General features: G+C 47.8%; 1 protein-coding gene across 3 annotated transcripts in view; it reads right to left on the bottom strand.

The window, feature by feature from the left end:
• The window catches only part of col4a5 (collagen, type IV, alpha 5 (Alport syndrome)), a 272,955-nt gene that overhangs the window by 158,436 nt on the left and 88,850 nt on the right, over positions 1-25,669 (bottom strand). For all 3 annotated transcript variants that reach the window (XM_078412094.1, XM_078412097.1, XM_078412096.1), the window contains exons 3-8: positions 16,481-16,540; positions 9,955-10,044; positions 7,940-7,984; positions 7,088-7,132; positions 2,098-2,160; positions 1,967-2,020 (exon numbers count right to left, since the gene is read on the bottom strand). In XM_078412094.1, the coding sequence (XP_078268220.1) occupies positions 1,967-2,020; positions 2,098-2,160; positions 7,088-7,132; positions 7,940-7,984; positions 9,955-10,044; positions 16,481-16,540 (357 nt within the window). The remainder of the gene's footprint in view (positions 1-1,966; positions 2,021-2,097; positions 2,161-7,087; positions 7,133-7,939; positions 7,985-9,954; positions 10,045-16,480; positions 16,541-25,669) is intronic.

The following is a 25,669-nucleotide window of genomic DNA, read 5'->3' as shown; positions in this document are numbered from 1 at the left end:
TTCGATGTAAGGCAGCAACTCTACCGCTGCACCACCGTGACCGCCCAAAGTAGTGACAATTATAGCTAACAACTGCAGACATTATGCCTTTATCAAGCTCTCTCTCTCGGCTGTGTTTGGCCTTGTTCTGCTGCACACATTCCCTCCTTTGCCGAGTCGTTCAGTCTCATCCCCTCCAATGTCTCTCTCGTGAGTTCTTGACTGTGTCATGAACTGAGAGTATGAATGACACCCTGGAAGATTTCATTTGCAAGCTTCATTATCCTCATCGTAACCCACACATACACAATCTCCTCCGGGGCATTGGGTAGCGACTCTGACTGCTCCTTATTCCCCCAATCTCTAGTTAAGACATTGCGATGGGACAATGCCGGACAAAAGGATTGGGATAATGCCTGGTCCTTGCAATCATTCACTGTACAACGTTACCAGTGTCATTTACTTCAGTTTAGAGATACAGCTTGGAAACAAGCTCTTCGGCCCACCAAGTGCATGCCGACCACGTTAACACTATCCTACAAACTAGGGACAATTTACAATTCTTACTGAAGCCAACTCACCCTCAAACCTGTACGTCTTTGGAGTGTGGGAGGGAAGCGGAGTACCCCGGGAAAACCCAGGCAGATCACGGGGAGAACGCACAATCTCCGTACAGACAGCACCCGTAGTCAGGATCTAGGCCAGGTCCCTGGCACTGTAAGGCAACATCTCTACCACTGTGCCCCCCATTACCTTTATGGGCAGAGTCAAATAAAGAGACCACAAGCAAGAGACAAGTAGTCTCAGTATCACCCATAACATTCTAGGACAGTCTCAATCCTGTTCCCATGCAGACAGCAATGGTGCTGGAGTTTGCAAGTAGTCTTTTAATCAGAGAGTGAGGAAGTACATTTTGGAGAGGAAAATATATGGAATTCAGAAATCTTCTAACACACAATAAAGTTGAAGAAAATTTAAAGAAATGAGGGAAACAGATGAAATGTTCAAGCCAATGAGCTTTAATCAGACTTCATGAAAGGTCATCAACTTAAAAATTGAACTTTGCTCCTCCCTCCACAGAGGCTGCCTGACCAGCTGACTATTTTTACACTTAGCAGGTCCGCTACTTCTGCTGGTGACAAACTGCAAGACAAAGGTCACCCATTCCTTCGGGTCTGAAGAAGGGTCTCAACCCGAAACGTCACCAATTCCTTCTCTCCAGAGATACTGCCTGTCCCGCTGAGTTACTCCAGCTTTTTTGTCTATCTTAGATTAGCTACTCAGATACAGTACAGGTGTATCGCAGTCGTACATGGATTCATTATACAGAGTCGCCAGTCTGAGCATTTGGTAGCATGGATCCATTCCCTGGCAGAAGCTAATACTAAAAAGTGGGGAAGAGAACCTTAGGCATCTGAGAACCTTAGGCATCTGAGGAGAAGTGAAGACGCAACTAAAAGTTGAGGCAATAAATGGTCTGGAAAACTGGAGCTCAGTTTCATAAACCTCACAGAATCACTGCCCTATGGTACTCTGAAGGACAGAACTAATGCTCATTATTTGTTTAGTTTAGAGATAGAACAAGGAAACAGGTTCTTCAGCCCACAGAGTCCACGCTGATCATTGGTCACCCATTCACACTGTTTCTATTTTATTTCACTCTGTCATCCATCCCTTCCACACAAAGGGGTCAATGAACCTCAAACTCATACATCTTTGGAGGCGGGAGGAAACCCATGTGGTCACAGTGGGAATGGGTAAAGTCCACATAAACAGCACCTAAGGTCAGGTTCAAACCGGGCCTCTGGTGCTGTGAGGCAGCAGCTCTACCAGATGTGCCACTGCTCTGCTCTTTGGCCAACATTTGGTCAATACTCTGTACATCAGGGCAGACAGCATTGTGGCCAGAACCACTGAACAGGCAGAGGCATTGCTGAGCCCATGTGCGGCTAGTTATAGTGGCGTCACTCCTGGTCTGTTTCCTTACCGGAGCGCCGGCTGATCCGGGATGGCCAGATCCTCCAGTATAGCCTCGATCTCCCTGTGTGAGAGAAAGAAGTGTGTTACCATGTTGGAAAATAGGCGTACGAATGGTAATAAAAGTGACGATGGACTCACCTTGGTTCCGTTACAGCCGGGTATACCTGGTGGGCCGATGTGGCCATCGTGCCCTGGCAACCCCTGGAAAGAGAAAATAGGATCAAAGTCAAATAAATGACATGAACGAAAAAACATTTCCCATCTCTTATCATTTTTGTTCAATATAGGTATTTATTGTTGATTGACAGAAAGCAGTGGAACCACCTGTGTATTTTTTACAGCATGCAGGAAGACCATCATCATCGGCGGTCACTGGAAGCGAGCATGACTGTCCTCTCCATAGGGTCGTGAGGACGCCTGTGCGTGACTTTGTTTAACGTGGGGAGACTGGTGCACAGACAGCCACCACACGGTCCTTGACAGATCTGGGTCAGGATCCAGTGGCACGAAGTGCAAGACGACCGGGTACCCTTTTCTGCTGCAGCCTTCATCCATCCGCCTTCCCAGCCGTTGTGACGCTCCACTAAAGTCGGCCATCATCCTCCCTCCGCCTGTTCCACCGTTGAGGTCTTGGTTGGATTGCTCTTTGTCAGGGACCTCCCCCTCGACCTTACCGCCATGGGTGACCCTACCAGGAGTGTAGCTCCAGACGGCATCGCTCTCAGGATCTCAGAGCATACACTCACAGCATTTAAGAAGCATCTGCACAGACCTGAATTACCAAGGGGATGGAAGGCGATGGACCAAGTGTTGGTGAATGGGGCTGATGTGGATGGGTATTTGATAGGTTGCTTGGGCATGGTGGGCTGAAGGGCCTGTTTCTGTGCTGTACAATTTGAATTAAGACCATGTACTAGGCATGCATGTGTGGGCACATATCGCACATACGGAATTACCCGCTGGAATACTGACGTCAGCCAGGATGGGCAGAGCCACCCCTCAAAATGGAAGCCATCCATAGGCCAGCTGGAAATCCCTGTTCAGTCCGCCTAAACCTACCTGATCTCCCGTTTCCTAAACACTTTTAAACCCCTTCCCATTCCCACACTGACCTCCTCCATTGTCAAAGTGAGGCCCAGCGCAAATTGGTGAAACACCACCTTACATTTTGCTTGGGCAGCTTATACCCCAGCAGAATGAATATTGACTTCTCTAACTTCAAGTAATCCTTGCTTTCCCTCTCTTTCCATCCCTACCCGTCCTAGTTCTTCGACCAGTCTGACTGTCCTTCTGATTAAATTTTATCTCTGTGTGCTTCGCTATCACCTTCCCCCAGCTAATCTCTGTGTGCTTCGCTATCAACCATCCCCCTCCTTCCTCGCAACATGGACCCGCTGCAGTTCTGTATACCGTCCGAACAGATCCACGGATGATACGGTCTCCCAGGTTCTGCACACCGTTCTCTCTCATCTTGACAGCCAGAAGGGGGTTATGTGAGGATGCTGTTCATTGAGTTTAGTTCAGCTTTCAATACAATAGTCCCCACCAGACTTGTTGAGAAGCTGCTGAAACTGGGGCTTAACACTCCCCTGTGTGCCTGGGTCCTGGACTTTCTCACCGCTAGGCCCCAAGTGGTCATGATGGGGAGACATACATCTAACCCCCTCACCCTGAACACAGGATCCCCCCAGGGTTGCGTCCTTAGCCCCCAACTGTACTCCCTGTACACACATGACTGTGTGGCCAGGTTCAGCTCCAACTCCATCATCAAGTTTGCTGATGACACTGTGGTGGTGGGCCTGATCTCCGATAAAGATGAGAAGGCCTACTGGGAGGAGGTGGCTGATCTGGCACTCTGGTGTCAGGGCAGCTGCCTCCTCTTGAATGTCAAAAAACTAAGGAGCTGATTGTGGACTTTAGAAGGGCTCAACATCCGAGGACGTACACGCCACTGGAGATAAATGGGAGTACTGTGGATAGGGTGAGCAGCTTTAAATACTTGGGGTCCACATCACAGAGGACCTGACATGGACAACACACATTGCCGCACTGGTGAGTAAGGCAAAGCAGCTCCTTTACCACCTTAGGCAGCTGAGGAAATTCAGAGTGTCTCTGAGGATCCTTCAATGCTTCCACTCTGGGGCTGTAGAGAGCATCCGGTCCGGCAACATTACAGTCTGGTTTGGGAACAGCTCTGCCCAGGACAGGATGGCCCTGCAGAGAGTAGTGCGTTCGGCTGAACTCACTATGGGAACTACACTCGCCCCCCTGCAGGACCTATACATCAGGAGGTGCAGATCCAGAGCAAGCAAGATCATGAGGGACCCCCGCCACCCCAGTAACGGACTGTTCCAGCTGCTACGGTCAGGCAAACGCCACCGCTGTCACGCTGTGAAAACAGAGAGGATGAGACGGAGTTTCTTCCCACAGGCCATCAGGACTGTTAACCTTTATAACTCCAGAGAGTAAATTTAGTCTTCTCTGTATTAACTGTATTTATATGCTGTAACTGTAATTCTTTTTTGTGCACAATCCGCAGGCATTGCCACTTTCATTTCACTGCACATCGTGTATGTGCATGTGACAAATAAACTTGACTTGACTTGACTTGAACAATGATCTATTCTACATTTCCGTGACCCCCATCCCCTTTGATATCTTGTTCTCACACCACACACTTCCTTGTCTCTGTGTCTCCCTCTCCCCGGACTCTCATTCTGAAGAAGGGTCTCAACCCAAAGGGTCACCCATTCCTTCTATCCAGAGATGCTGCCCGTCCCGCTGAGTTACTCTAGCTATTTGTGTCCATCACAGCAGGGCAGTCGCCGAGCGAGTGACTGATGCATTCAGTTGAAGCGGTGGAGGCAACCAGACGGAGGGCCAAGGTCCCAGAGGGAATCATAATCATAATCACACTTTATCACACTACAGGATCAGTCCCTGTGGATCGGAGGATAGCTAATGTTATCCCACTTTTCAGGAAAGGAGTGAGAGAGAAAACGGGGAATTACAGACCAGTTAGCCTGACTTACATAGAAACATAGAAAATAGGTGCAGGAGGCCATTCCGCCTTCGAGCCAGCACCGCCATTCATTGTGATCATGGCTGATCGTCCACAATCAATAACCAATGCCTGCTCTATCTAACTCAGGTGGTGTTCGGACTTCAGTGGTGGGGAAGATGCTGGAGTCAATTATTAAAGAGGTAATAACGGTGCATTTGGATAGCAGTAAAAGGATAAGTCCAAGTCAGAATGGATTTATGAAAGGGAAATCATGCTTGACTAATCTTCTGGAATTTTTTGAGGATGTGACAAGTAAAATGGATGAAGGGGAGCCAGTGGATGTAGTGTATCTAGACTTTCAGAAAGCCTTTGATAAGGTCCCACACGGGAGATTGGTGACTAAAATTAGAGCACATGATATTGGATGTTGACATGGATAGAAAATTGGTTGGCAGACAGGAAGCAAAGAGTAGGAGTAAACGGGTCCTTTTCAGAATGGCAGGCAGTGGCGAGTGGAGTGCCGCAAGGCTCGGTGTTGGGGCCGCAACTGTTTACCATATATATTAATGATTTGGAAAAGGGAATTAGAAGCAACACAAGCAAGTTTGCAGATGCCACAAAGCTGGATGGCAGTGTGAACTGCGAAGAGGATCTCAGGAGGTTGCAGGGTGACCTGGACAGGTTGAGTGAGTGGGCAGATGCGTGGCAGATGCAGTATAATATAGATAAATGTGAGGTTATCCACTTTGGTGGCAAAAAACAAGGTGGCAGATTATTATCTCAATGGTGTCAGGTTAGGTAAGGGGGAAATGCAGCGAGATCTGGGTGTCCTTGTACACCAGTCACTGAAAGTTGGCGTGCAGGTACAGCAGGCAGTGAAGAAAGCTAATGGCATGTTGGCCTTTACGAGAGGATTTCAGTATAAGAGTAAAGAGGTTCTTCTGCAGTTGTATAGGGCCCTGGTAGGACCACATCTGGAGTATTGTGTACAGTTTTGGTCTCCTAATTTGAGGAAGGACATCCTTTTAATTGAGGCAGTGCAGCGTAGGTTCACGAGATTGATCCCTGGGATGGCGGGACTGTCATATGAGGAAAGATTGAAAAGACGGCTTGTATTCACTGGAGTTCAGAAGGATGAGAGGGGATCTTATAGAAACATATAAAATTATAAAAGGACTGGACAAGCTAGATACAGGAAAAATGTTCCCAATGTTGGGGGAGTCCAGAATCAGGGGCCACAGTCTTAGAATAAAGGGGAGGCCATTTAATACTGAGGTGAGAAGGAACTTTTTCACCCAGAGAGTTATGAATTTGTGGAATTCTCTGCCACAGAGGGCAGTGGAGGCCAATTCACTGGATGGATTTAAGAGAGAGTTAGATAGAGCTCTTGGGGCTAGTGGAATCAAGGGATATGGGGAGAAGACAGACACGGGTTACTGATTTTGGATGATCTGCCATGATCACAATGAATGGCAGTGCTGACTCGAAGGGACGAATGGCCTCCCCCTGCACCTACTTCCTATGTTTCTATGTTTCTTTTAGCCAAGTATGTTTTGCAACATCCTCCACATTCCTCACTGTGATGGAAGGCGAAAAGTCCAATCTCTTCCCTTCTTTGTTCACCCGCGGTCGGGGGCCTCGAGCCTTCTGTTGACGGGATGATCTAGGCTCCCGTAGCCAGCGGCGTTTGGGCCCTAGGGGCAAAGCTCCTGCATCCGGGGGGGGGGGAATCGGGTCGTGGCTGGTCGAATGCCTTCTGCGGCTGGATCTTCCCGACATCACTCTCAACCGGAGACTGCGAGCTCCTCAATGGTGAAGTCTGCAGGTCGCGGTTGGAGCATCGATCCCAGGCAAGGGATCACAGGCTCCGGTGGTAAGTTCACCCTCCTGCGGTGGGGCTCTAAATCACTCCAGAGATGCTGTCTGTCCCGCTGAGTTACTCCAGCTTTTATGATTAAGTCAATGTTCAATTTACTGACTGTTTCCGTCGTAAAACCCGGATGGCCAGATGTTAACTTCGCAAAAAAAAAAAGACTTTCATTTTATAATAATTGGGAAAAAACCATGTCTGAGGTTGGGAGGCGTCTGGCCAAGGCCAAGGTTTGTGAAGTGGTGCATACTTACTGGAACGCCGGGAGTGCCGGGAAAGCCAGGAATCCCAGGAGGGCCCTGTCAAACACGAAGCAAAGACAAGGTCAACATGAACAATGTTTGTCAGTGCCTCCTTAACAATCTGCTGCTGGAACCACACTGGGACTAGCTGGGAGCACCCAATCCATCTGCATAGTGTGGTTCATTCATTGAATTGATTGTAAGATACATCGTATGATCAGGCCCTTCGGCCCACTAAGTCCGTGTTCATAACTGATAGAGGCAGAATGAGGCCATTCGGCCCATCAAGTATACTCTGCCATTCAGTCATGGCTGATCCAACTCTCCCGCTCAACCCCATTCTCCTGCCTTCTCCCCGCCTCCCCTGACACGAGGTTCACGCTAACCATTGATTAACGGTTCACTCTACGTCTGTGTCAGAACACTTTCATGTCCATTCCCTGCACATGAGGTTCACACTAACCATGGATTAGCGGTTCACTCTACTTCTGTGTCAGAACACTTTCATGGTCACTCCCTACACATGAGGGGCGATTCACAGAGGCCAATGAACCTGCAAACCCACACGTCTTTGGAAGGTGGGAGGAAACGGGAGCACGCGGTGGCAACCCAGGTGGTCATAGGAAGAACATGTGGACTCCACACAGACAGCAGGGTCAGGATCGAGCCCTGGTCTCCTGAGCCTAACTCTATCAGCAGTGTGACTGTGCTGCCACGGTCCGTTAGAAGGCTGTCAGTACTGTCAAGGATGGCTGGTGATACTGCACACGTTCTCCATCCTCCTCCCATTCATCTGAACCCTGACAATTCCTACGCCAGCATGCTTAGACCCGTAGCGCCCACATACAGTCCTCTGTCACTTACTCGGATTCCTTTCGGGCCTTGGAACCCATGTGGTCCGGTGTCACCCTAAGAAGAAAGAAAAGAAAATGAGTGCTCTTTCCAAGTCCAACAGTTTAATATAAAACATAAGAAAAAGCAGGAAAAATATGCCCTGCTTGCTTTCCCCATTCAATAATGTTCCTACCTTACCCCTGTGGCCCATCAATCCCCTTTGTTATCAGCTTTGTGTGGATGTTTAGAGATACAGCGCGGAAACAGGCCCTTCGGCCCACCAGGTCCGCGCCGACCAGCGATCCCCGCACATTAACACTATCCTACACCCACCAGGGACAATTTTTACATTTGCCCAGCCAATTAACCTACAAACCTGCATGTCTTTGGAGAGTGGGAGGAAACCGAAGATCTCGGAGAAAACCCACGCAGTTCACGGGGAGAACGTACAAACTCCGTACAGACAGCACCCGTAGTCGGGATGGAACCCGGGTCTCCGGCGCTGCATTCGCTGTAAGGCAGCAACTCTACCGCTGTGCCACCGTGATCGCCCCTGATGGTCAGGGAAGTCACCAATGGCAGCAAAGCAGGATCACACTGCATACCACTGTGACTTTGTGGAAAAGAAGACATTCTTTCACATTTCCATCCTTTGCAGTCAACCTTCGTCCTGAGATCATGCCCGAAGACTTGAAGTTCTCAATTGAAGAAACATCCTCATGGCCTGGACTCTTCAAAGACCACTGAAGGACCCCGATCCGAGACGTCATCTCTACATTCTCTCCAGAGTTGCTGCATGACCCGTTAAATTCCTCTCGCACTTCTGCTTTAGTTAAAACCTTTCATTCACTTGCTTTCTTCAAAGCTTTAATCCCCGGTATGGCGGGACTGTCATATAAGGAAAGATTGGAAAGACTGGGTTTGTATTCACTGGAGTTTAGAAGGATGAGAGGGGATCTTATAGAGAAGTATAAAATTATAACAGGACTGGACAAGCTAGATGCAGGAAAAATGTTCCCAATGTTGAGGGAGTCCAGAACCAGGGGCCACAGTCTTAGAATAAAGGGGAGGCCATTTAAAACTGAGGTGAGAAGGAACTTTTTCACCCAGAGAGTTGTGAATTTGTGGAATTCTCTGCCACAGAGGGCAGTGGAGGCCAATTCACTGGATGAATTTAAAAGAGAGTTAGATAGAGCTCTAGGGGCTAGCGGAATCAAGGGATATGGGGAGAAGGCAGGCACGGGTTACTGATTGTGGATGATCAGCCATGATCACAATGAATGGCGGTGCTGGCTCGAGGGGCCAAATGGCCTCCTCCTGCACCTATTTTCTATGTTTCTATGTTTCTATAAAACTATAAGCCTTTAGCTTCAGAGTTGGTTGTTTTTCAATTGCTCAGTGGGAGGGACACTAATGAACACATCCTTTCCTGTGTCACGTTAATTGACTAGTCAGAATAATCCAACTGGTTCCGTATCTTTGAAGGGGAATATCCTCCTGGTCATTGTACAGTGACGTACTCAGGTAGAGGATGCTGAAAAGGCTCCGGGCTAGTCCAGGAGACTGTGACACATGGAACCCAACCTCTGCATGCTGACACAAAGCCTCGCAGAGCTGCCAGGACGTTTGGAGCCAGTGCAGGAAGAGAGGCAAACACACGAGAACACAGCTCAGCAGTGTAGTTTAGTTTAGTTTAGAGATACAGCGCGGAAACAGGCCCTTCGGCCCACCGAGTCCACACCGACCAGCGATCGCCGCACACTAACAATATCCTCAACCCACTAGGGACAATTTACGTTTATACCAAGCCAATTAACCCACACACCTCTACGTCTTTGGAGTGTGGGAGGAAACCGAAGATCTCGGAGGAAACCCATGCAGGTCACGGGGAGAACGTACAAACTGCGTACAGACAGCACCCTTAGACGGGATCAAACCCGAGTCTCCAGCGCTGCGAGGCAGCAACTGTAACGCTGTGCCCTGGCAAGTGTGAATAATTTATTTCAAAAAGATATCACAAACACTCACAGTGTATTCTCTCCTACCTTTATTCCTCTTGCTCCAGGAGGGCCTTCAGGGCCTGGGAACCCAGGCAGGCCTATGTGACCTTCCAATCCTGGTAGGCCCCTTAGCCCCTGCATGGCCAGAAAATAAACAGCTTCAGCATAAGACACACATACGAGTTGCGCAATGAAACCCCAGGCACAAACGATCAAATGCATAACAAGTGCTGCTTGGTATCTCAATCAGAATTCCTCCATGTGTCTGAAACCAGATCTCTCATTACAATGTGTCAGAAGGAACTGCAGATGCTGTTTTCAGGACCTTTCTGTCCTGGGCCTCCTCCATTGTCAGAGTGAGGCCAGACGCAAATTGGAGGAACAGCACCTCACATTTCACCGGTGGAACTTACAACCCAGCGGTATGAATATTGATTTCTCTAACTCCTTGCATCCCCTCTCTCTCCGTCCCTCCCCCACCCAAGTCATACCAGCTTCAAAGTCGTCTCGTTGAGTCTCATTGTCAGTAACTCGTGTTCACCTAGCCCTCAATGGCCTGTTTCCTTTATCATCGTTACTTTTTTGCATATCTTTCATTCATCATATCATATCATATCATATCATATCATATCATATCATATCATATCATATCATATATATACAGCCGGAAACAGGCCTTTTCGGCCCTCCAAGTCCGCGCCGCCCAGTGATCCCCGTACATTAACACTATCCTACACCCACTAGGGACAATTTTTACATTTACCCAGCCAATTAACCTACATACCTGTACGTCTTTGGAGTGTGGGAGGAAACCGAAGATCTCGGAGAAAACCCACGCAGGTCACGGGGAGAACGTACAAACTCCTTACAGTGCAGTACCCGTAGTCAGGATCGAACCTGAGTCTCCGGCGCTGCATTCGCTGTAAAGCAGCAACTCTACCGCTGCGCTACCGTGTGTTCTATATATCTCAAAATCACCGTCTATATCTCTCGTTTCCCTTTCCCTTGACCCTCAGTCTGAAGAAGGGTCTCGACCTGAAATGTCACCTATTCCTTTTGAATAGGACCCAGAGATGCTGCCTGACCCGCTGAGTTACTTCAGATTTTTGTATCTCTCATTACAATCCTGCCTGTGGCTTATACTCCAAGCAGGCAGGGATTTTGGGGACAGGGTGGTGTTGAGGTGTTCGAGACTTGCTGCTGGAAGATCAGCACGGATGTGCATGTAACAACACAGGGTTGTTCGTGCTGCTGTGCTGCCACAACTCTGTGGAAGAGAATTGGAGGAATCAAGGAATTTTCACTGTGTGTGAGAAGTGGAAACAAGGAATTGCAGATGCTAGTTTACAAAGAAAATGGCACAAAGTGTTGGAGTAACTCAGCTGGCCTGGAGATCCAAGAGTGGCAGAGGGTTATAATCAGCTCCTGGGAGTGGGGCGATTCTGATTGTGCTCCATGTTGTTGAAGGGTTGGGGAAGGTCCTGGCCCAGTGAAGGGGTGGGTAGGGGGTAGTTGGGGTGAGCTACAGTGACCACTGAGTAACCTGGAGACTGAATTGCATCAGTCTGAAGGAGACAGACCCACGGTGAACTGAGTTTTATTCCAAAAGCATCCTTTATTCGCAAAATATACCATGAAAAATTTGAGACAGGCAATTGAACAAGTTGATTTGCAAAGTGTCCAAGTCAGGGATGCACTCAGTGTGGGGCAAGCGGGGCACTTGGAATAGACCCGGTTACAACTGCGAATGAATGATACTTTACTTTATTGTCACACGTGACAAGTCCCAGTGATATTCTTTGTTTTGCAAAGAGTCGCCATATTAAAAGCAACACTAGCAAACTTGCAGATGACACAAAGCTGGGTGGCAGTGTGAACTGTGAAGAGGATGTTAGGAGGATGCAGGGTGACTTGGACAGGTTGAATGAGTGGCAAAAACAAGAAGGCAGATTATTATCTCAATGGTGTCCGATTAGGAAAAACAGGAGTGCAACGAGACCTAGGTGTACTTGTACACCAGTCACTGAAGATAAATGTGCAGGTACAGCAGGCAGTGAAGAATGGCATGTCGGCCTTCATAACAAGAGGATTTGAGTATAGGAGTAAAGAGGTCCTTCTGCAGTTGTATAGGGCCCTGGTGAGACCACACCTGGAGTATTGTGTGCAGTTTTGGTTCCTAATTTGAGGAAGGGCTCCTTGCTATGAGGCAGTGCAGTGTAGGTTCATGAGGTTAATCCCTGGTATGGTGGAACTGTCATATGAGGAAAGATTGGAAAGATTGGGCTTGTATTCACTGGAATTTAGAAGGATGAGAGGGGATCGTATGAAATTATAAAAGGACTGGACAAGCTAGATGCAAGAAAAATGTTCCCAATGTTGGGGGAGTCCAGAACCAGGGGCCACAGTCTAAAAATAAAGGGGAGGCCATTTAAAACTGAGGTGAGAAAACAACTTTTCCACCCAGAGAGTTGTGAATTTGTGGAATTCTCTGCCACAGAGGGCAGTGGAGGCCAATTCACTGGATGGATTTAAAAGCGAGTTAGATAGAGCTCTAGGGGTTAGTGGAATCAAGGGATATGGGGAGAAGGCAGGCACGGGTTACTGATTGTGGATGATCAGCCATGATCACAATGAATGGTCTCCTCCTGCACCTATTTTCTATGTTTCTATTTGTGTTTCCCTAATCCTCCCCCCCCCCCCCCCCACACCCCATTCCCATCCATCCACCATCCCACCCTCTGGTTCTACATTTCATTCTTCATCTTCCTTTCCAATCAGATTCCACCGTCAGCACCCTTTAGCCTTCCCCCTGCATCACCTCCACCCATGGGTGCTACCTCCCCCCTTCCCTTCCACACCCGGCTCATCTGCCGATCAAGTCCTCCTTAGCCGGATCCCCAAATCCATCCACCAGCTCTTCCTCCATCCCTTCCACTCATCTCCTTCTACGAGCTATCTCCCCTTTACTCCATCAGACTGCAGAAGGGTCCATTTCTCCATTGACCTCCACAGATGCTGCCCGACCTACTGAGTCTTTCAAGCAGTTTGATATTTGTTCTTCCTCATTTTTTAGTTTACTTTAGATTGGAGATCAAGGGCAGTGGAGACCAAATGACTGGATGGATTTAAAAGAGAGTTAGATAGAGCTCTAGGGGCTAGTGGAATCAAGAGATATGGGGAGAAGGCAGGCACGGGTTACTGATTGTGGATGATCAGCCATGATCACAATGAATGGCTCAAAGGGCCAAATGGCCTCCTCCTGCACCTATTTTCTATGTTTCTATAAAGGTACCGACAAAGTTACAAGTATTCCATTTGAACACAAACCAAACTTGGTCGGGCAGGGCCCCTGTAAGCTATGGTGAAGCAGTTCTTGCACGCAGTGCAATGGGCTGTTTCCACATGGGTGGCCTGGGCTGTTCACGGACACGGACGCACAAATGAATGGGGGTAAACACGGCTTCAAAGTGCGCCATGCGCCGTGCACCCCACTGAACATCTGCACACATCTGTGGACATCTGCAGCACGCACACCCAGGGCCTGGAAGTGATTTTGTGACCTTTGTGGGACATTTTACAATTAAAGTTTTGATAAAATTCCTTTGCACAAAAGAATCCATCTTATTGTGAAAGAGTTTCTCAGTCAAGGTAGTTTCGGCCATTTATATTGGTTACCATTGTAACAGGGCCACCTTGTGGAGCCGGCAGGTACTGTAACACCTTGTTTTTCGTTGAACCTCCAGACAGCTTTCAAAGGGGGAAATGGCTGTCGATTTGACGATGCATCATGAAGGGTCTGTGATGGGGAGATTGGATTATACGGATAGTGGAGCAGTCTGAAGAAGGGTCTCAACCCAAAATGCCACCTATTCCTTTTCTCCAGAGCTGCTGCCTGACCCACTGAGATACTCCAGTTTTGTTTGTGTCAATCTTGGATTATATGGATATAATTGTAAAAAATATATAACATGAAGTGCTGGAGTACCTCAGCGGCTCAGGTGGACTTGAACAGGTGATGTTTCGGATCAGGACCCATCTTCAGACTGATCGTAGGGTTTCCACCTGTCACTCGCCTGGCTTTGTCCTGCCCCGCCTCTCCTCCAGCTTTCACCCTCGATTACAATCACGCTGTCCAAGGCTCCCCACCCATAGCTCTGCCCATCAATTTCCTCCACCACTGAGATACTCCAGCACATTGTGGGGTTTTTATAAACTAGAATCTGCAGTCCCTGGTGTCTGCTAGACTGTCTGCAGATGCAGGAAAAATGTTCCCAATGTTGGGCGAGTCCAAAACCAGGGGCCACAGTCTTAGAATAAAGCGGAGGCCATTTAAAAATGAGGTGAGAAAAAACTTTTTCACCCAGAGAGTTGTGAATTTGTGGAATTCTCTGCCACAGAGGGCAGTGGAGGCCAATACACTGGATGAATTTAAAAGAGAGTTAGATGGAGCTCTCGGGGCTAGTGGAATCAAGGGATATGGGGAGAAGGCAGGCACGGGTTACTGATTGTGGATGATCAGCCATGATCACAATGAATGGCGCTGCTGGCTCGAGGGGCCAAATGGCCTCCTCCTGCACCTATTTTCTATGTTTCTATGTTTCGATGTTTATTGCTATCCTTGCCGGGTCATGTAAATGAGATATCTTTAAGTGCACAAAAGAGTTCACTTCTGTTGCGTCCGACACCTCGAGTCTTGTGCTCCATAAAATGTTGTGGTAACGGGGTATTTGTGAGAACGCTTTGAAACATAGTGCTTTGTAAACAATATAATAAACGAGAAAAAAAGTTCAGTGTGTGTTTGTATATATATATGTATATAAACATATACATACACACACATTCAAACTGGAAAGGGTAAGTAAAGACATACTATGGATGTTGCCAGGACTAAAAGGTCTGAAAGGGAGAGGTTGAGTAGGCTGGGTCTCCATTCCATGTAGCGCTGGAGGATGAGGGGTGATCTATTCGAGGTGTATAAAATCATGAGAGGAATAGGTCGGGTAGACGCACACTCTTGCCCAAGTAGGGGAATCGAGGACCAGAGGACATAGGTTCAAGGTGAAGGGGAAAAGATTCAATAGGAATCTGAGGGGTCACTTTTTCACACAGAGGGTGGTGGGTGTATGGAACAAGCTGCCAGAGGAGGTAGTTGAGGCTGGGACTATCCCATCATTTAAGAAACAGTTGGACAGGTACATGGATAGGACAGCTTTGGAGGGTTATGGACCAAGCGCAGGCAAGTGGATCTAGTGTAGCTGGGACATTGTTGGCCGGTGTGGGCAAGTTGGGCCGAAGAGCCTGTTTCCACACTGTATCACTCTATGACTCTATTCACAAAATGGTGGAGTAACTCAGCAGGTCAGGCAGTATCTTAGGAGAGAAGGAATGGGTGACGTTTCGGGCCGAGACCCATCTGTAGACTGATGTCAGGGGCGGCGGGACAAAGGAAGGGTATAGGTGGAGACAGGGAGATAGAGGGAGAACTGGGAAGGGGGAGGGGAAGAGAGAGACAGAGGAACTATCTAAAGTTGGAGAAGTCAATGTTCATACCGCTGGGCTGCAAGCTGCCCAAGCAAAATATGAGGTGCTGTTCCTCCAATTTGCGGTGGGCCTCACTATGGCACTGGAGGAGGCCCATGACAGAAAGGTCAGACTGGGAATGGGAGGGAGTGTTGAAGTGCTCAGCCACTGGGAGATCAGGTTGGTTAAGGCAGACTAAGCGAAGGTGTTGAGCGAAGTGATCGCTGAGCCTGCGTTTGGTTTCACCAATGTAAAGAAGTTGACATCTAGAGCAGCGGATACAATAGATGAGGTTGGAGGAGGTGCAGGTGAACCTCTGTCTCACCTGGAAAGACTGTTTGGGTCCTTGGATGGAGTTGTGGGGGGAGGTAAAGGGACAGGTGTTGCATCTTCTGCGGTTGCAGGGGAAAGTGCCCGGGGTTGGGGTGGTTTGGGTAGGAAGGGACGAGTGGACCAGGGAGTTACGGAGGGAACGGTCTCTGCGGAACGCAGAAAGGGGAGGGGATGGAAAGATATGGCCAGTGGTGGGGTCCCGTTGTAGGTGACGGAAATGTTGGCGGATGATTTGTTGGATCCGCTGGCTGGTGGGGTGGAAGGTGAGAACGAGGGGGATTCTGTCCTTGTTACAAATGGGGAGAAGGGGAGCAAGAGCAGAGCTGCGGGATGTAGAAGAGACCCTAGTGAGAGCCTCATCTATAATGGAGGAGGGGAAGCCCCGTTTCCTGAAGAACGAGGACATCTCTGAAGCCCTAGTGTGAAACACCTCATCCCGGGCGCAGATGCGGCGTAGACGGAGGAATTGGGAGTAGGGGATAGACTTTTTACAGGAGACACCATCGAAATTGGGAGGTTCCTGGCCAAATCTCTGGAGAATCATGTTTCACAACGAAACTGTTGCAATCCTTTTCCACTCTGACTGGGATTTTATTGGAACCATTGACGCAGCAGGAAGGAATGTCAGGCCAGACTGTCAAACGAGTTGCAAGGGCTTTCCATGAGGAATCACCTCCAAAATGGTTTGTTTCAGAGGGTAAGGATTCCAAAGACATACCTTTTCACCTTTCACTCCACTGCAGTCACAGCCTGATCCTGATGAGCACCCATGACAAGCCTGCAACAAAGTACAGAGGGTTCATTAATCAATAACTCCACCAACGGGTATAAGAAAATAACTGCAGATGCTGGTACAAATCGATTTATTCACAAAATGCTGGAGTAACTCAGCAGGTCGGGCAGCATCTCGGGAGAGAAGGAATGGGTGACGTTTCGGGTCTCGAGCATTTCGTTACTCCAGCATTTTGTGAATAACTCCACCATAGGTTTGCTGTGGAATGATATCACATCTAGGGTTCAATGTGTAGAGAGGAACTGTGGATGTTGGTTTAAACTGTAGATAGACACAAAAAGCTGGAGTAACTCGGCGGGTCAGACAGCATCTCTGGAGAGAAGGAATAGGTGACGTTTTGGTTCAAGATTGATGATGGGTCACCTATTCCTTTTCTCCACTGAGTTACTCCAGCATTTTGTGTCTATCTTCAGTGTAAACCAGCATCTGCGGTTCCTTCTTGCACAAGTACGTTTGAGGACTGATTATGCAGGACTGTACGAGTTATAAAACACACACCATAGAACACTACTGCACAGGAACAGGCCCTTCGGTCTACGGTGTCGATGCAAATCCTGGCGCCAAGTTAAATTAATCTCCTATCTCTGCATGTGAACCACATCTAGGGCCGCCAACTGTCCCGTATTAGCAGGGACATCCCATATTTTGGGCTAAATTGGTTTGTCCTGTATGGGACCGCCCTTGTCCCATATTAGGCCCGGACGGCGCTGCAGGCCTGGATACTGTAGGCCCGGACACTATAGGCTCAGATACTGTAGGCCTGGACACTGTAGGCCTGGACACTGTAGGCTTGGGGGCTGCTATCTGCCTGGACACTGTAGGCCCGGACACTGTAGGCCCAGACACTGTAGGCCCGGACAGTGTAGGCCCGGACACTGTAGGCCCGGGGGCCACTATAGGCCCGGGGGCCGCTCTAGGCCCGGACACTATAGGCTAACGGAGTGTATTCGGGTAGCGGGGCCCACTACGTTCGCCTAACAGAGGTTGCATAGCATCCCGCCTCCCGGCCCGGGCGGCCGCCATTGGTGGAGCGAGAGCACGTGGCCGCTGGCTGGGTGAGGTCACGTGGGGCTCGGGGCGGTGACGTCACCTTGTCCCTTATTTGGGAGTGAGATAGTTGGCAACCCTGGTTGTAAGCTGGGTTGCAAGTTATGGAAACAGGTTTTACGTTTGTTTTAAAAGATGGAGACTGAGGTAAATGCATGAACTTGCGCCATCTGCTGGACAGTGCAGCACTGCAAGCCTGCAGCCTTTCCTCTCACTTTTGTTTTTAAAGCTTCCACTGCAGATTGACAAAGATAAGACCCTTTTACACCTTGCATTGTGACTCATCACAGATCAGCACACAAGCCAAAGGCTTTCCTACCATCACAAGCTGGGTCGATAGATCAAAGGTTGACAGAATGTGTAGGAAGGAACTGCAGATGCTGGTTTACACCAAAGATAAACACAAAATGCTGGAGCAACTCAGCGGGACAGGCAGCATCTCTGGAGAGAAGGAATGGGTGACGTTTCAGGTCAAGACCCTTCCTCAGACTGAGAGTCAGGGGAGAGGGAGACATAGAGATATGTAAGGATAAGGTGTGAAAACACAGATCAAAGGGGACGTTGATCAAGGAAATGTAGAATGGCACATTGTTAGTGGAGGGGAAGGTGACAATGAGGCTTTCAATCAGTAATATTTAACTAGACCTATGCGATTCCCCGGTTGCCAAACAGTTTAACTCCCCCAAACCATTCCCACACTGACCTGACCTGACCTTTCTGTCCTGGGCCTCCTCCACTGTCAGAGTGAGGCCTTAAGCAAATTGGAGGAACAGCACCTCATATTTCACTTGGGCAGCGTACAACCCAGCGGTATGAACATTGACCTCTAACTTCAAGTAACCCTTGCTTTCCCCCTCTCTCCGTCCCTCCCCCCTCCTAATTCTACGACTAGTTTCACTGTCCTCCTGATTGTACTGATTACTGATATTATGCCTCGTTGTCACCTTCCCCTAAGCTAACAATGTACAATTCCTCATTTCCTTTGATGTGTTTTCACACCTTACCCTTCCATGTCTGTGTCTCCCTCTCCCAGCGACTCCCAGTCTGAAGAAAAGTGTTCCCAATGTTGGGCGAGTCCAGAACCAGGGGCCACAGTCTTAGAATAAAGGAGAGGCCATTTGAAACTGAGGTGAGAAGGAACTTTTTCACCCAGAGAGTTGTGAATTTGTGGAATTCTCTGCCACAGAGGGCAGTGGAGGCCAAATCACTGGATGGATTTAAGAGAGAGTTAGATAGAGCTCTAGGGGCTAGCGGAATCAAGGGATATGGGGAGAAGGCAGGCACGGGTTATTGATTGTGGATGATCAGCCATGATCACAATGAATGGCGGTGCTGGCTCGAAGGGCCGAATGGCCTCCTCCTGCACCTATTTTCTATGTTTCTATGGGTCTCGACCCGAAACGTCACCAATTCCTTCTCTCCAGAGATGCTGCCTGACCCGCTGAGTTACTCCAGTATTTTGTGTCTGTCAAAGGTTGATGGAAAATCCTTATCCAGTGGTTTGGAAAGAGGTGATCTTCCACTCTGGCAGTTCTGGCCAGATCCCAAGGCACCGGTGCAACTTGCTAACGCACTGCTAACGCACACAGTTCTCAGCACCAGCGCTGGGGATTAGATTTAATCAACGTCCAAACTCAAGTAATTCATTATTTCCTGCTAACCAGTGACTGTCGGTGGATCTGACAGAAGCTTCCCACCACCACCTAGTGGCAGAATGCTGGAGGTGCAACACCACAGCCTTGAACTCTGGAATAGGACAACTTGGTTACATCTTTCAGTTTAGTTTATTGTCACGTGTACCGAGGTACAGTGAAAAGCTTTAGTTGCATGCTATCCAGTCAGCAGAAAGACAAAACATGATTACAATCAATCCATTTACATTGTATAGATACATGATAAGGGAATAACGTTTAGTGCAAGGTAAAGCCAGCAAAGTCTGATCAAGGATAGTCCGAGGGTCACCAAAAAGGTAGATAGTAGTTCAGCACTGCTCTCTGGGTGTGGTAGGATGATTCAGTTGCCTGATAACAGCTGGGAAGAAACTGTCTCTGAATCTGAAAGTGTGCGTTTTCACACTTCTGTACCTTTTGCCTGATGGGAGAGGGGAGAAGACTTGATGGGCCAAATGGCCTAATTCTGCTCCTATCACTTACAACCTTATGACCTTATGACCAATGCAGCTGTTTATATTCGTGTCACTGGCAAATTGCTTTTCTTCACGGACATCTTTACAATATAAACATAGCACAAAAAGTAAGGAAATTTGTGTTTGGTAGATTATTTATTTGTTGTAACAATGCTTCTTGGCAATAAATCTTATACCGTTGGAAAGCCTGTTTATTTCCCTTTTAAATGGTGCCACATTTGTAAGGAACATGCATTTGTGGGATGAGCAGCAGAGCTGAGTATATGGGTTGCGCCCATGAAAATTTTGCCAAATCTTCTCTGCCAATGCCAAACAGCTTATTCTGCTGTTGCTATTGACTCTTGTTTTGAGCTTCTGGTACCCCCAGGTGCTGACAACCAGGTGCCTGATTGGCAGTATCTGTGAGCATGGGCCCTGCTACAGTGGTCAGTAGGTGTCTGCTCCAAGAATCGGCATGCCACGTTTGACTGATCTGGATAGGGCCCGTGCGATAGGGCAACTTCAAGCTGGTGTTCCGCAAAACCAAGTTACGGCATTATTTGGAGTGAGCCCTAGTACCATCTCCAAAGTGAAGGCCAAGTTCCATATAACGGGGGATGTCAGAGACAGGCCGTGAAGTGGGCGTCCCAAGAAGACGACACCCGAAGAAGACCGTTTCCTCACCCTGTCAGCACTTAGGAACCGTAGGCTGTCTTCTACAGATTTGCAGTCAAGGTTTGCAGGACGATATGGCCGATGGCTCTCTGCCCAGACAATTCGGAACAGACTGCACGCAGCTGATCTCCGGTCTCATAGGGCTGCCAGGAGGCCTGCCATGACTGCCCTTCACCGTCAGGCCCGTTTGCGCTGGTGTCGGCAACACGTGCACTGGAACCTGAACAAGTGGAGGAACGTTATGTTCAGCGATGAGTCCAGATTCTGCCTATGGCAGCTGGATCATAGGGTCAAAGTGTGGAGAAGACGTGGAGAACGCTATGCTGATTGCTGCACCGATAGAGTAACATCTTTTGGTGGAGGCAGTGTGATGGTGTGGGGCGGCATCTCCCTCACTGGAAAAACGAGGCTTGTCATCATTGGAGGCAATCTCAATGCAGAGAGATATCGAGATGAGATTCTGCAACCAGTGGCAATCCCATATCTCCACAGTCTGGGACCGAACTCTATCCTCCAAGATGACAATGCTCGCCCCCACGGAGCAGGGTTTCTCAGAGACTACCTCCAGAATTTGGGAGTAGAGAGGATGGAATGGCCTGCCAGCTGTCCTGACCTCAACCCCATTGAACACTTGTGGGATCAGCTTGGGCGTGCTGTTCGTGCCAGAGTGACCAACACAACCACGTTGGCTGACTTGCGACAAATGCTGGTTGAAGAATGGGATGCCATCCCACAACAGTGTGTGACCAGGCTGGTGACCAGCATGAGGAGGAGGTGCCAGGCTGTTGTGGCTGTGTATGGTTCTTCCACACGCTACTGAGGCTCCTGTTTATTAAATGAATACATTGTTAAATTGCCAATATGTCTTGTTTCTTCAGACTTCAATCATCCAATCCACCAAACAACACCGAACAAGAGTCAATGGCAGAATAAGCTGTTTGGCATTGGCAGAGAAGATTTGGCAGATTTTTCATGGGCGCAACCCACATACTCAGCTCTGCTGCTCATCCCACAAATGCATGTTCCTTACAAATGTGGCGCCATTTAAAAGGGAAATAAACAGGCTTTCCAACGGTATAAGATTTATTGCCAAGAAGCATTGTTACAACAAAGAAATAATCTACCAAACACAAATTTCCTTACTTTTTGTGCTATGTTTTTTTTAGTTACCAAAACCATGGATTCAATACCTACCTTGCTTCTGAGCATATTCTGTGAGGGATCACAGAATGATTACTAAGAGATTCTTTTGGCAAAGAACGGTTCCTAACCTGCCACATGAATACCTTTCATTTGGAATTGCAGACATGGTGTGACTGGTAGGATATGCTTGGTTTCTCACTCAGATTAGCAGAAGTAGTTATGCACCTGCTTAAATCTCTCCGGGTGCTCCGGTTTCTTCCCACACTCCAAAGACGTACAGGTTGGTACGTTAATCGGCTTCAGTAAAAGTGTCTCTGGTGTGTGGGACTAGTGATGGTCTATGGGGGGATCGCTGGTCGGAATGGACTCGGTGGGCCGAAGGGCCTGTTTCCATCCTGTATCTCTAAACTAAAGTAAACTAAATTTAGAAAATCATAACAATTGGTGAAAGAGTTGCAAACCTGCCCTCTTGAATGAATGATTTAGATGAGAGCCTGGGAAGAACAAAGTGAGAAAACTTCAAACTTAATTGAAATTGATGGAACTAAATATTTAACATTTAACGGGCCAGAGACCGGGGTTCGATCCTGACTACGTCACTGTCTGTACGTTTGTACGTTCTCCCCGTGACCTGCGTGGGTTTCCCCCCGGATGTTCCAGTTACCTTCCACATTCCAAAGACGTGCAGATTAAGTATCATTGTAAATTGTCCCTAGTGTAGGATTGTGTTAGTGTGTGAGGGGATCGCTAGTCGGTGCGGACTCGGTGGGCCAAAGGGCCTGTTTCCACGGTAGACACAAAATGCTGGAGTAACTCAGCAGGTCAGGCAGCATCTCGGGAGAGAAGGAATGGGTGACGTTTCGGGTCGAGATCTCTATCTCCAAACTACACTAAATTAAATTTAGAAATCCATTCTAATGTTTTGGACAGGGATTATAATCTCATAATGCCAACATTTTAGGAATGTTGCCGACTTCTGATTAATATTTGATAATCTTTAATGTCCTAAATTCACACACTTGATGAAATCTGAGCTGATGGTATAAAATCGAATGTAAATAAATGAATACATTAAAATTTAAAAAACATGTTCCATTGAAAAAAATCAGGAATAAATGTCTCTTCAAACAGATAAATATTCATGTTCTACCCTCAATCTACTATTACACCCAGGAAGCTGTTAATTGTTCATCTGGACTAGCAGAATTGAGAGCTATAATTAACTACATCTTATTGAAAGAAGTGGTTTTCTACAGCTGTTACTGTCTCTCCATTGAAATCTGTACTTTGCAACACGTGTTTTTTTCCTGTGGTTTAAATGATCTTTGAAACAAAGACAGTGAAAGAGGATGAAATCTGAACGAGGAAGAGGGAGCAAGGAGAACAAAGACAGTGAGAGAGGATGAAATCTGAACGAGGAAGAGGGAGCAAGGAGAACAAAGGGAGAGAGAAAGGGAATGAAAAAGAAAGAATGAAAAATGAAGCAAAATTAGAAGTAAAGTAAGAGAAAAAAATAAAGTGAAAGTTTTTGCTGTGTTTGATTCTGAGGCATACAATAAATGTAAGAAGATAGACACAAAATGCTGGAGTAACTCAGCGGGACAGGCAGCATCTCTGGAGAGAAGGAATGGGTGACGTTTCGGGTCTGAAGATGGATCTCGACCCGAAACATCACCCATTCCTTCTCCCAAGATGCTGCCTGACCTGCTGAGTTACTCCAGCATTTTGTGCCTACCTTATTGTTACACCATGCGCACACCTGGCAGGTAAGTCTAGGTGGATAGGTGGGCATTTTTTCATAGGACAGCTCCTGGTGAAACTGTATCTCAGTATGCTCAGAAGAGGAAGGGTGAAGTTTGGCTGCAAACTGAAGGGTGAAGTTTGGCTGCAAACTGCAAGTGACCTTTACATGTAAGATACAAGCAGCACACAAGAGGGCAGCAGCATGCCTTTTCTTCAAACCCACCCCCCACTTTCCTGGCACAAGGATTGTTTCCGTTTCCATGGAAATTAACCTCTTCAAGCGCTTTTGGTCAGAACTGAGCTCTTGACAATTCTGCAAGTCATTTTCTTACGTCTCTTCATGATAGTTACGCATAATCAAAGCCACAGGTCTTTAAAAACAGTGTGGTAAATGAAAAATAAAGAACACCCAGCAATGATCAACCTTGCAGATTCACCAAGTAAGATCACCTTTCTGTCTGAAGGTGGGCACGGTGGCGCAGCGGTAGAGCTACTGCCAGAGACCCAGGTTCAATCCTGACTACGGGTGCTGTCTGTACCAAGTTTGTACATTCTCCTCGTGACCTGTGTGGGTTTTCTCCAGGTGCTCCGGTTTCCTCCCACAGTCCAAAGACGTACAATGTTAATTGGCTTGGTATAAATGTAAATTGTCCCTCGTGTGTGTAGGATGGAGTTAGTGTGTGCAGATCGCTGGAGGGGCCGAAAGGCCTGTTCTCTATGCTGTATTCTGGCCTTCCATCACAGTGAAGAGGTGACTGGAGGAGACTCACTGTGATGGATGTTTCTTTTTTTTAACTGTTGGTTGTTGTGATTGTGTGTGAAATTGTTTATTTTTTATTGCTCTATTGCTGGACTGTGGTTGACCTTTCATTTCACTGCACATCTTGTATGTGAATGTGACAAATAAACTTGACTTGACTTGATCTCCAATCTAAAGTATACTAAAAAAATGAGGAAGAACAAGTATCAAACTGCTTGAAAGACTCAGTAGGTCGGGCAGCATCTGTGGAGGTCAATGGAGAAATGGACCCTTCTGCAGTCTGATGGAGTAAAGGGGAGATAGCTCGTAGAAGGAGATGAGTGGAAGGGATGGAGGAAGAGCTGGTGGATGGATTTGGGGATCCGGCTAAGGAGGACTTGATCGGCAGATGAGCCGGGTGTGGAAGGGAAGGGGGGAGGTAGCACCCATGGGTGGAGGTGATGCAGGGGGAAGGCTAAAGGGTGCTGACGGTGGAATCTGATTGGAAAGGAAGATGAAGAATGAAATGTAGAACCAGAGGGTCGGATGGTGGATGGATGGGAATGGGAGGTGGGGGGGGGGGGGGGGGAGGATTAGGGAAACACAAATAGAAACATAGAAAATAGGTGCAGGAGGAGGCCATTCATTGTGATCATGGCTGGTCATCCACAATCAGTAACCCTTGCCTGCCTTCTCCCCATATCCCTTGATTCCGCGAGCCCCTAGAGCTCTTTTAAATCCATTCAGTGAATTGGCCTCCACTGCCCTCTGTGGCAGAAAATTCCACAAATTCACAACTCTCTGGATGAAAAAGTTTCTTCTCACCTCAGTTTTAAATGGCCTCCCCTTTATTCTTAGACTGTGTCCCCTGGTTCTGGACCCCCCCATCATTGGGAACATTTTTCCTGCATCTAGCTTGTATAATTTTATACGTCTCTAAAAGATCCCCTCATCCTTCTAAACTCCAGTGAATACAAGCCTAATCTTTCCAATCTTTCCTCATATGACAGTCCCTCCGTCCCATGGATTAACCTCGTGAACCTATGCTGCACTGCCTCAATAGCAAGGACGTCCTTCCTCAAATTAGATCAAAAACTGCACACAATACTCCAGATGTGGTCTCACCAGGGCCCTATATGACTGCAGAAGGTACTCTTTGCTCCTGTACTCAAATCCTCTCGATATGAAGGCCAACATGCCATTAGCTTTCTTCACTGCCTGCTGTACCTGCACGCTTACTTTCAGTGACTGGTGTACAAGGACACCAAGGTCTCGTTGCACTTCCCCTTTATCTAATCTGACACCATTGAGATAATAATCTGCCTCCTTGTTTTTGCCGCCAAAGTGGATAACCTCACATTTATCTATATTATACTGCATCTGCCACGCATCTGCCCACTCACTCAACCTGTCCAAGTCACCCTGCAACCTCCTAGCATCCTCTTTGCAGTTTACACTGCCACCCAACTTTGTGTCATCCGCAAACTTGCTAGTGTTACTTCTAATTCCTTCATCCAAATCATTAATATATATGGTAAACAGTTGCGGCCCCAACACCAAGCCTTGCGGCACTCCACTCGCCACTGCCTGCCATTCTGAAAAGGACCCGTTTACTCCTACTCTTTGCTTCCTGTCTCCCAAC

This window comes from Rhinoraja longicauda, chromosome 15 (genome assembly GCF_053455715.1).
Source record: "Rhinoraja longicauda isolate Sanriku21f chromosome 15, sRhiLon1.1, whole genome shotgun sequence".
In the NCBI taxonomy this organism is placed as follows: Eukaryota; Metazoa; Chordata; class Chondrichthyes; order Rajiformes; family Arhynchobatidae; genus Rhinoraja; species Rhinoraja longicauda.
The sequence above is the reverse complement of the archived record's forward strand: the minus strand, read 5'-3'. Positions and strand labels throughout refer to the sequence as shown.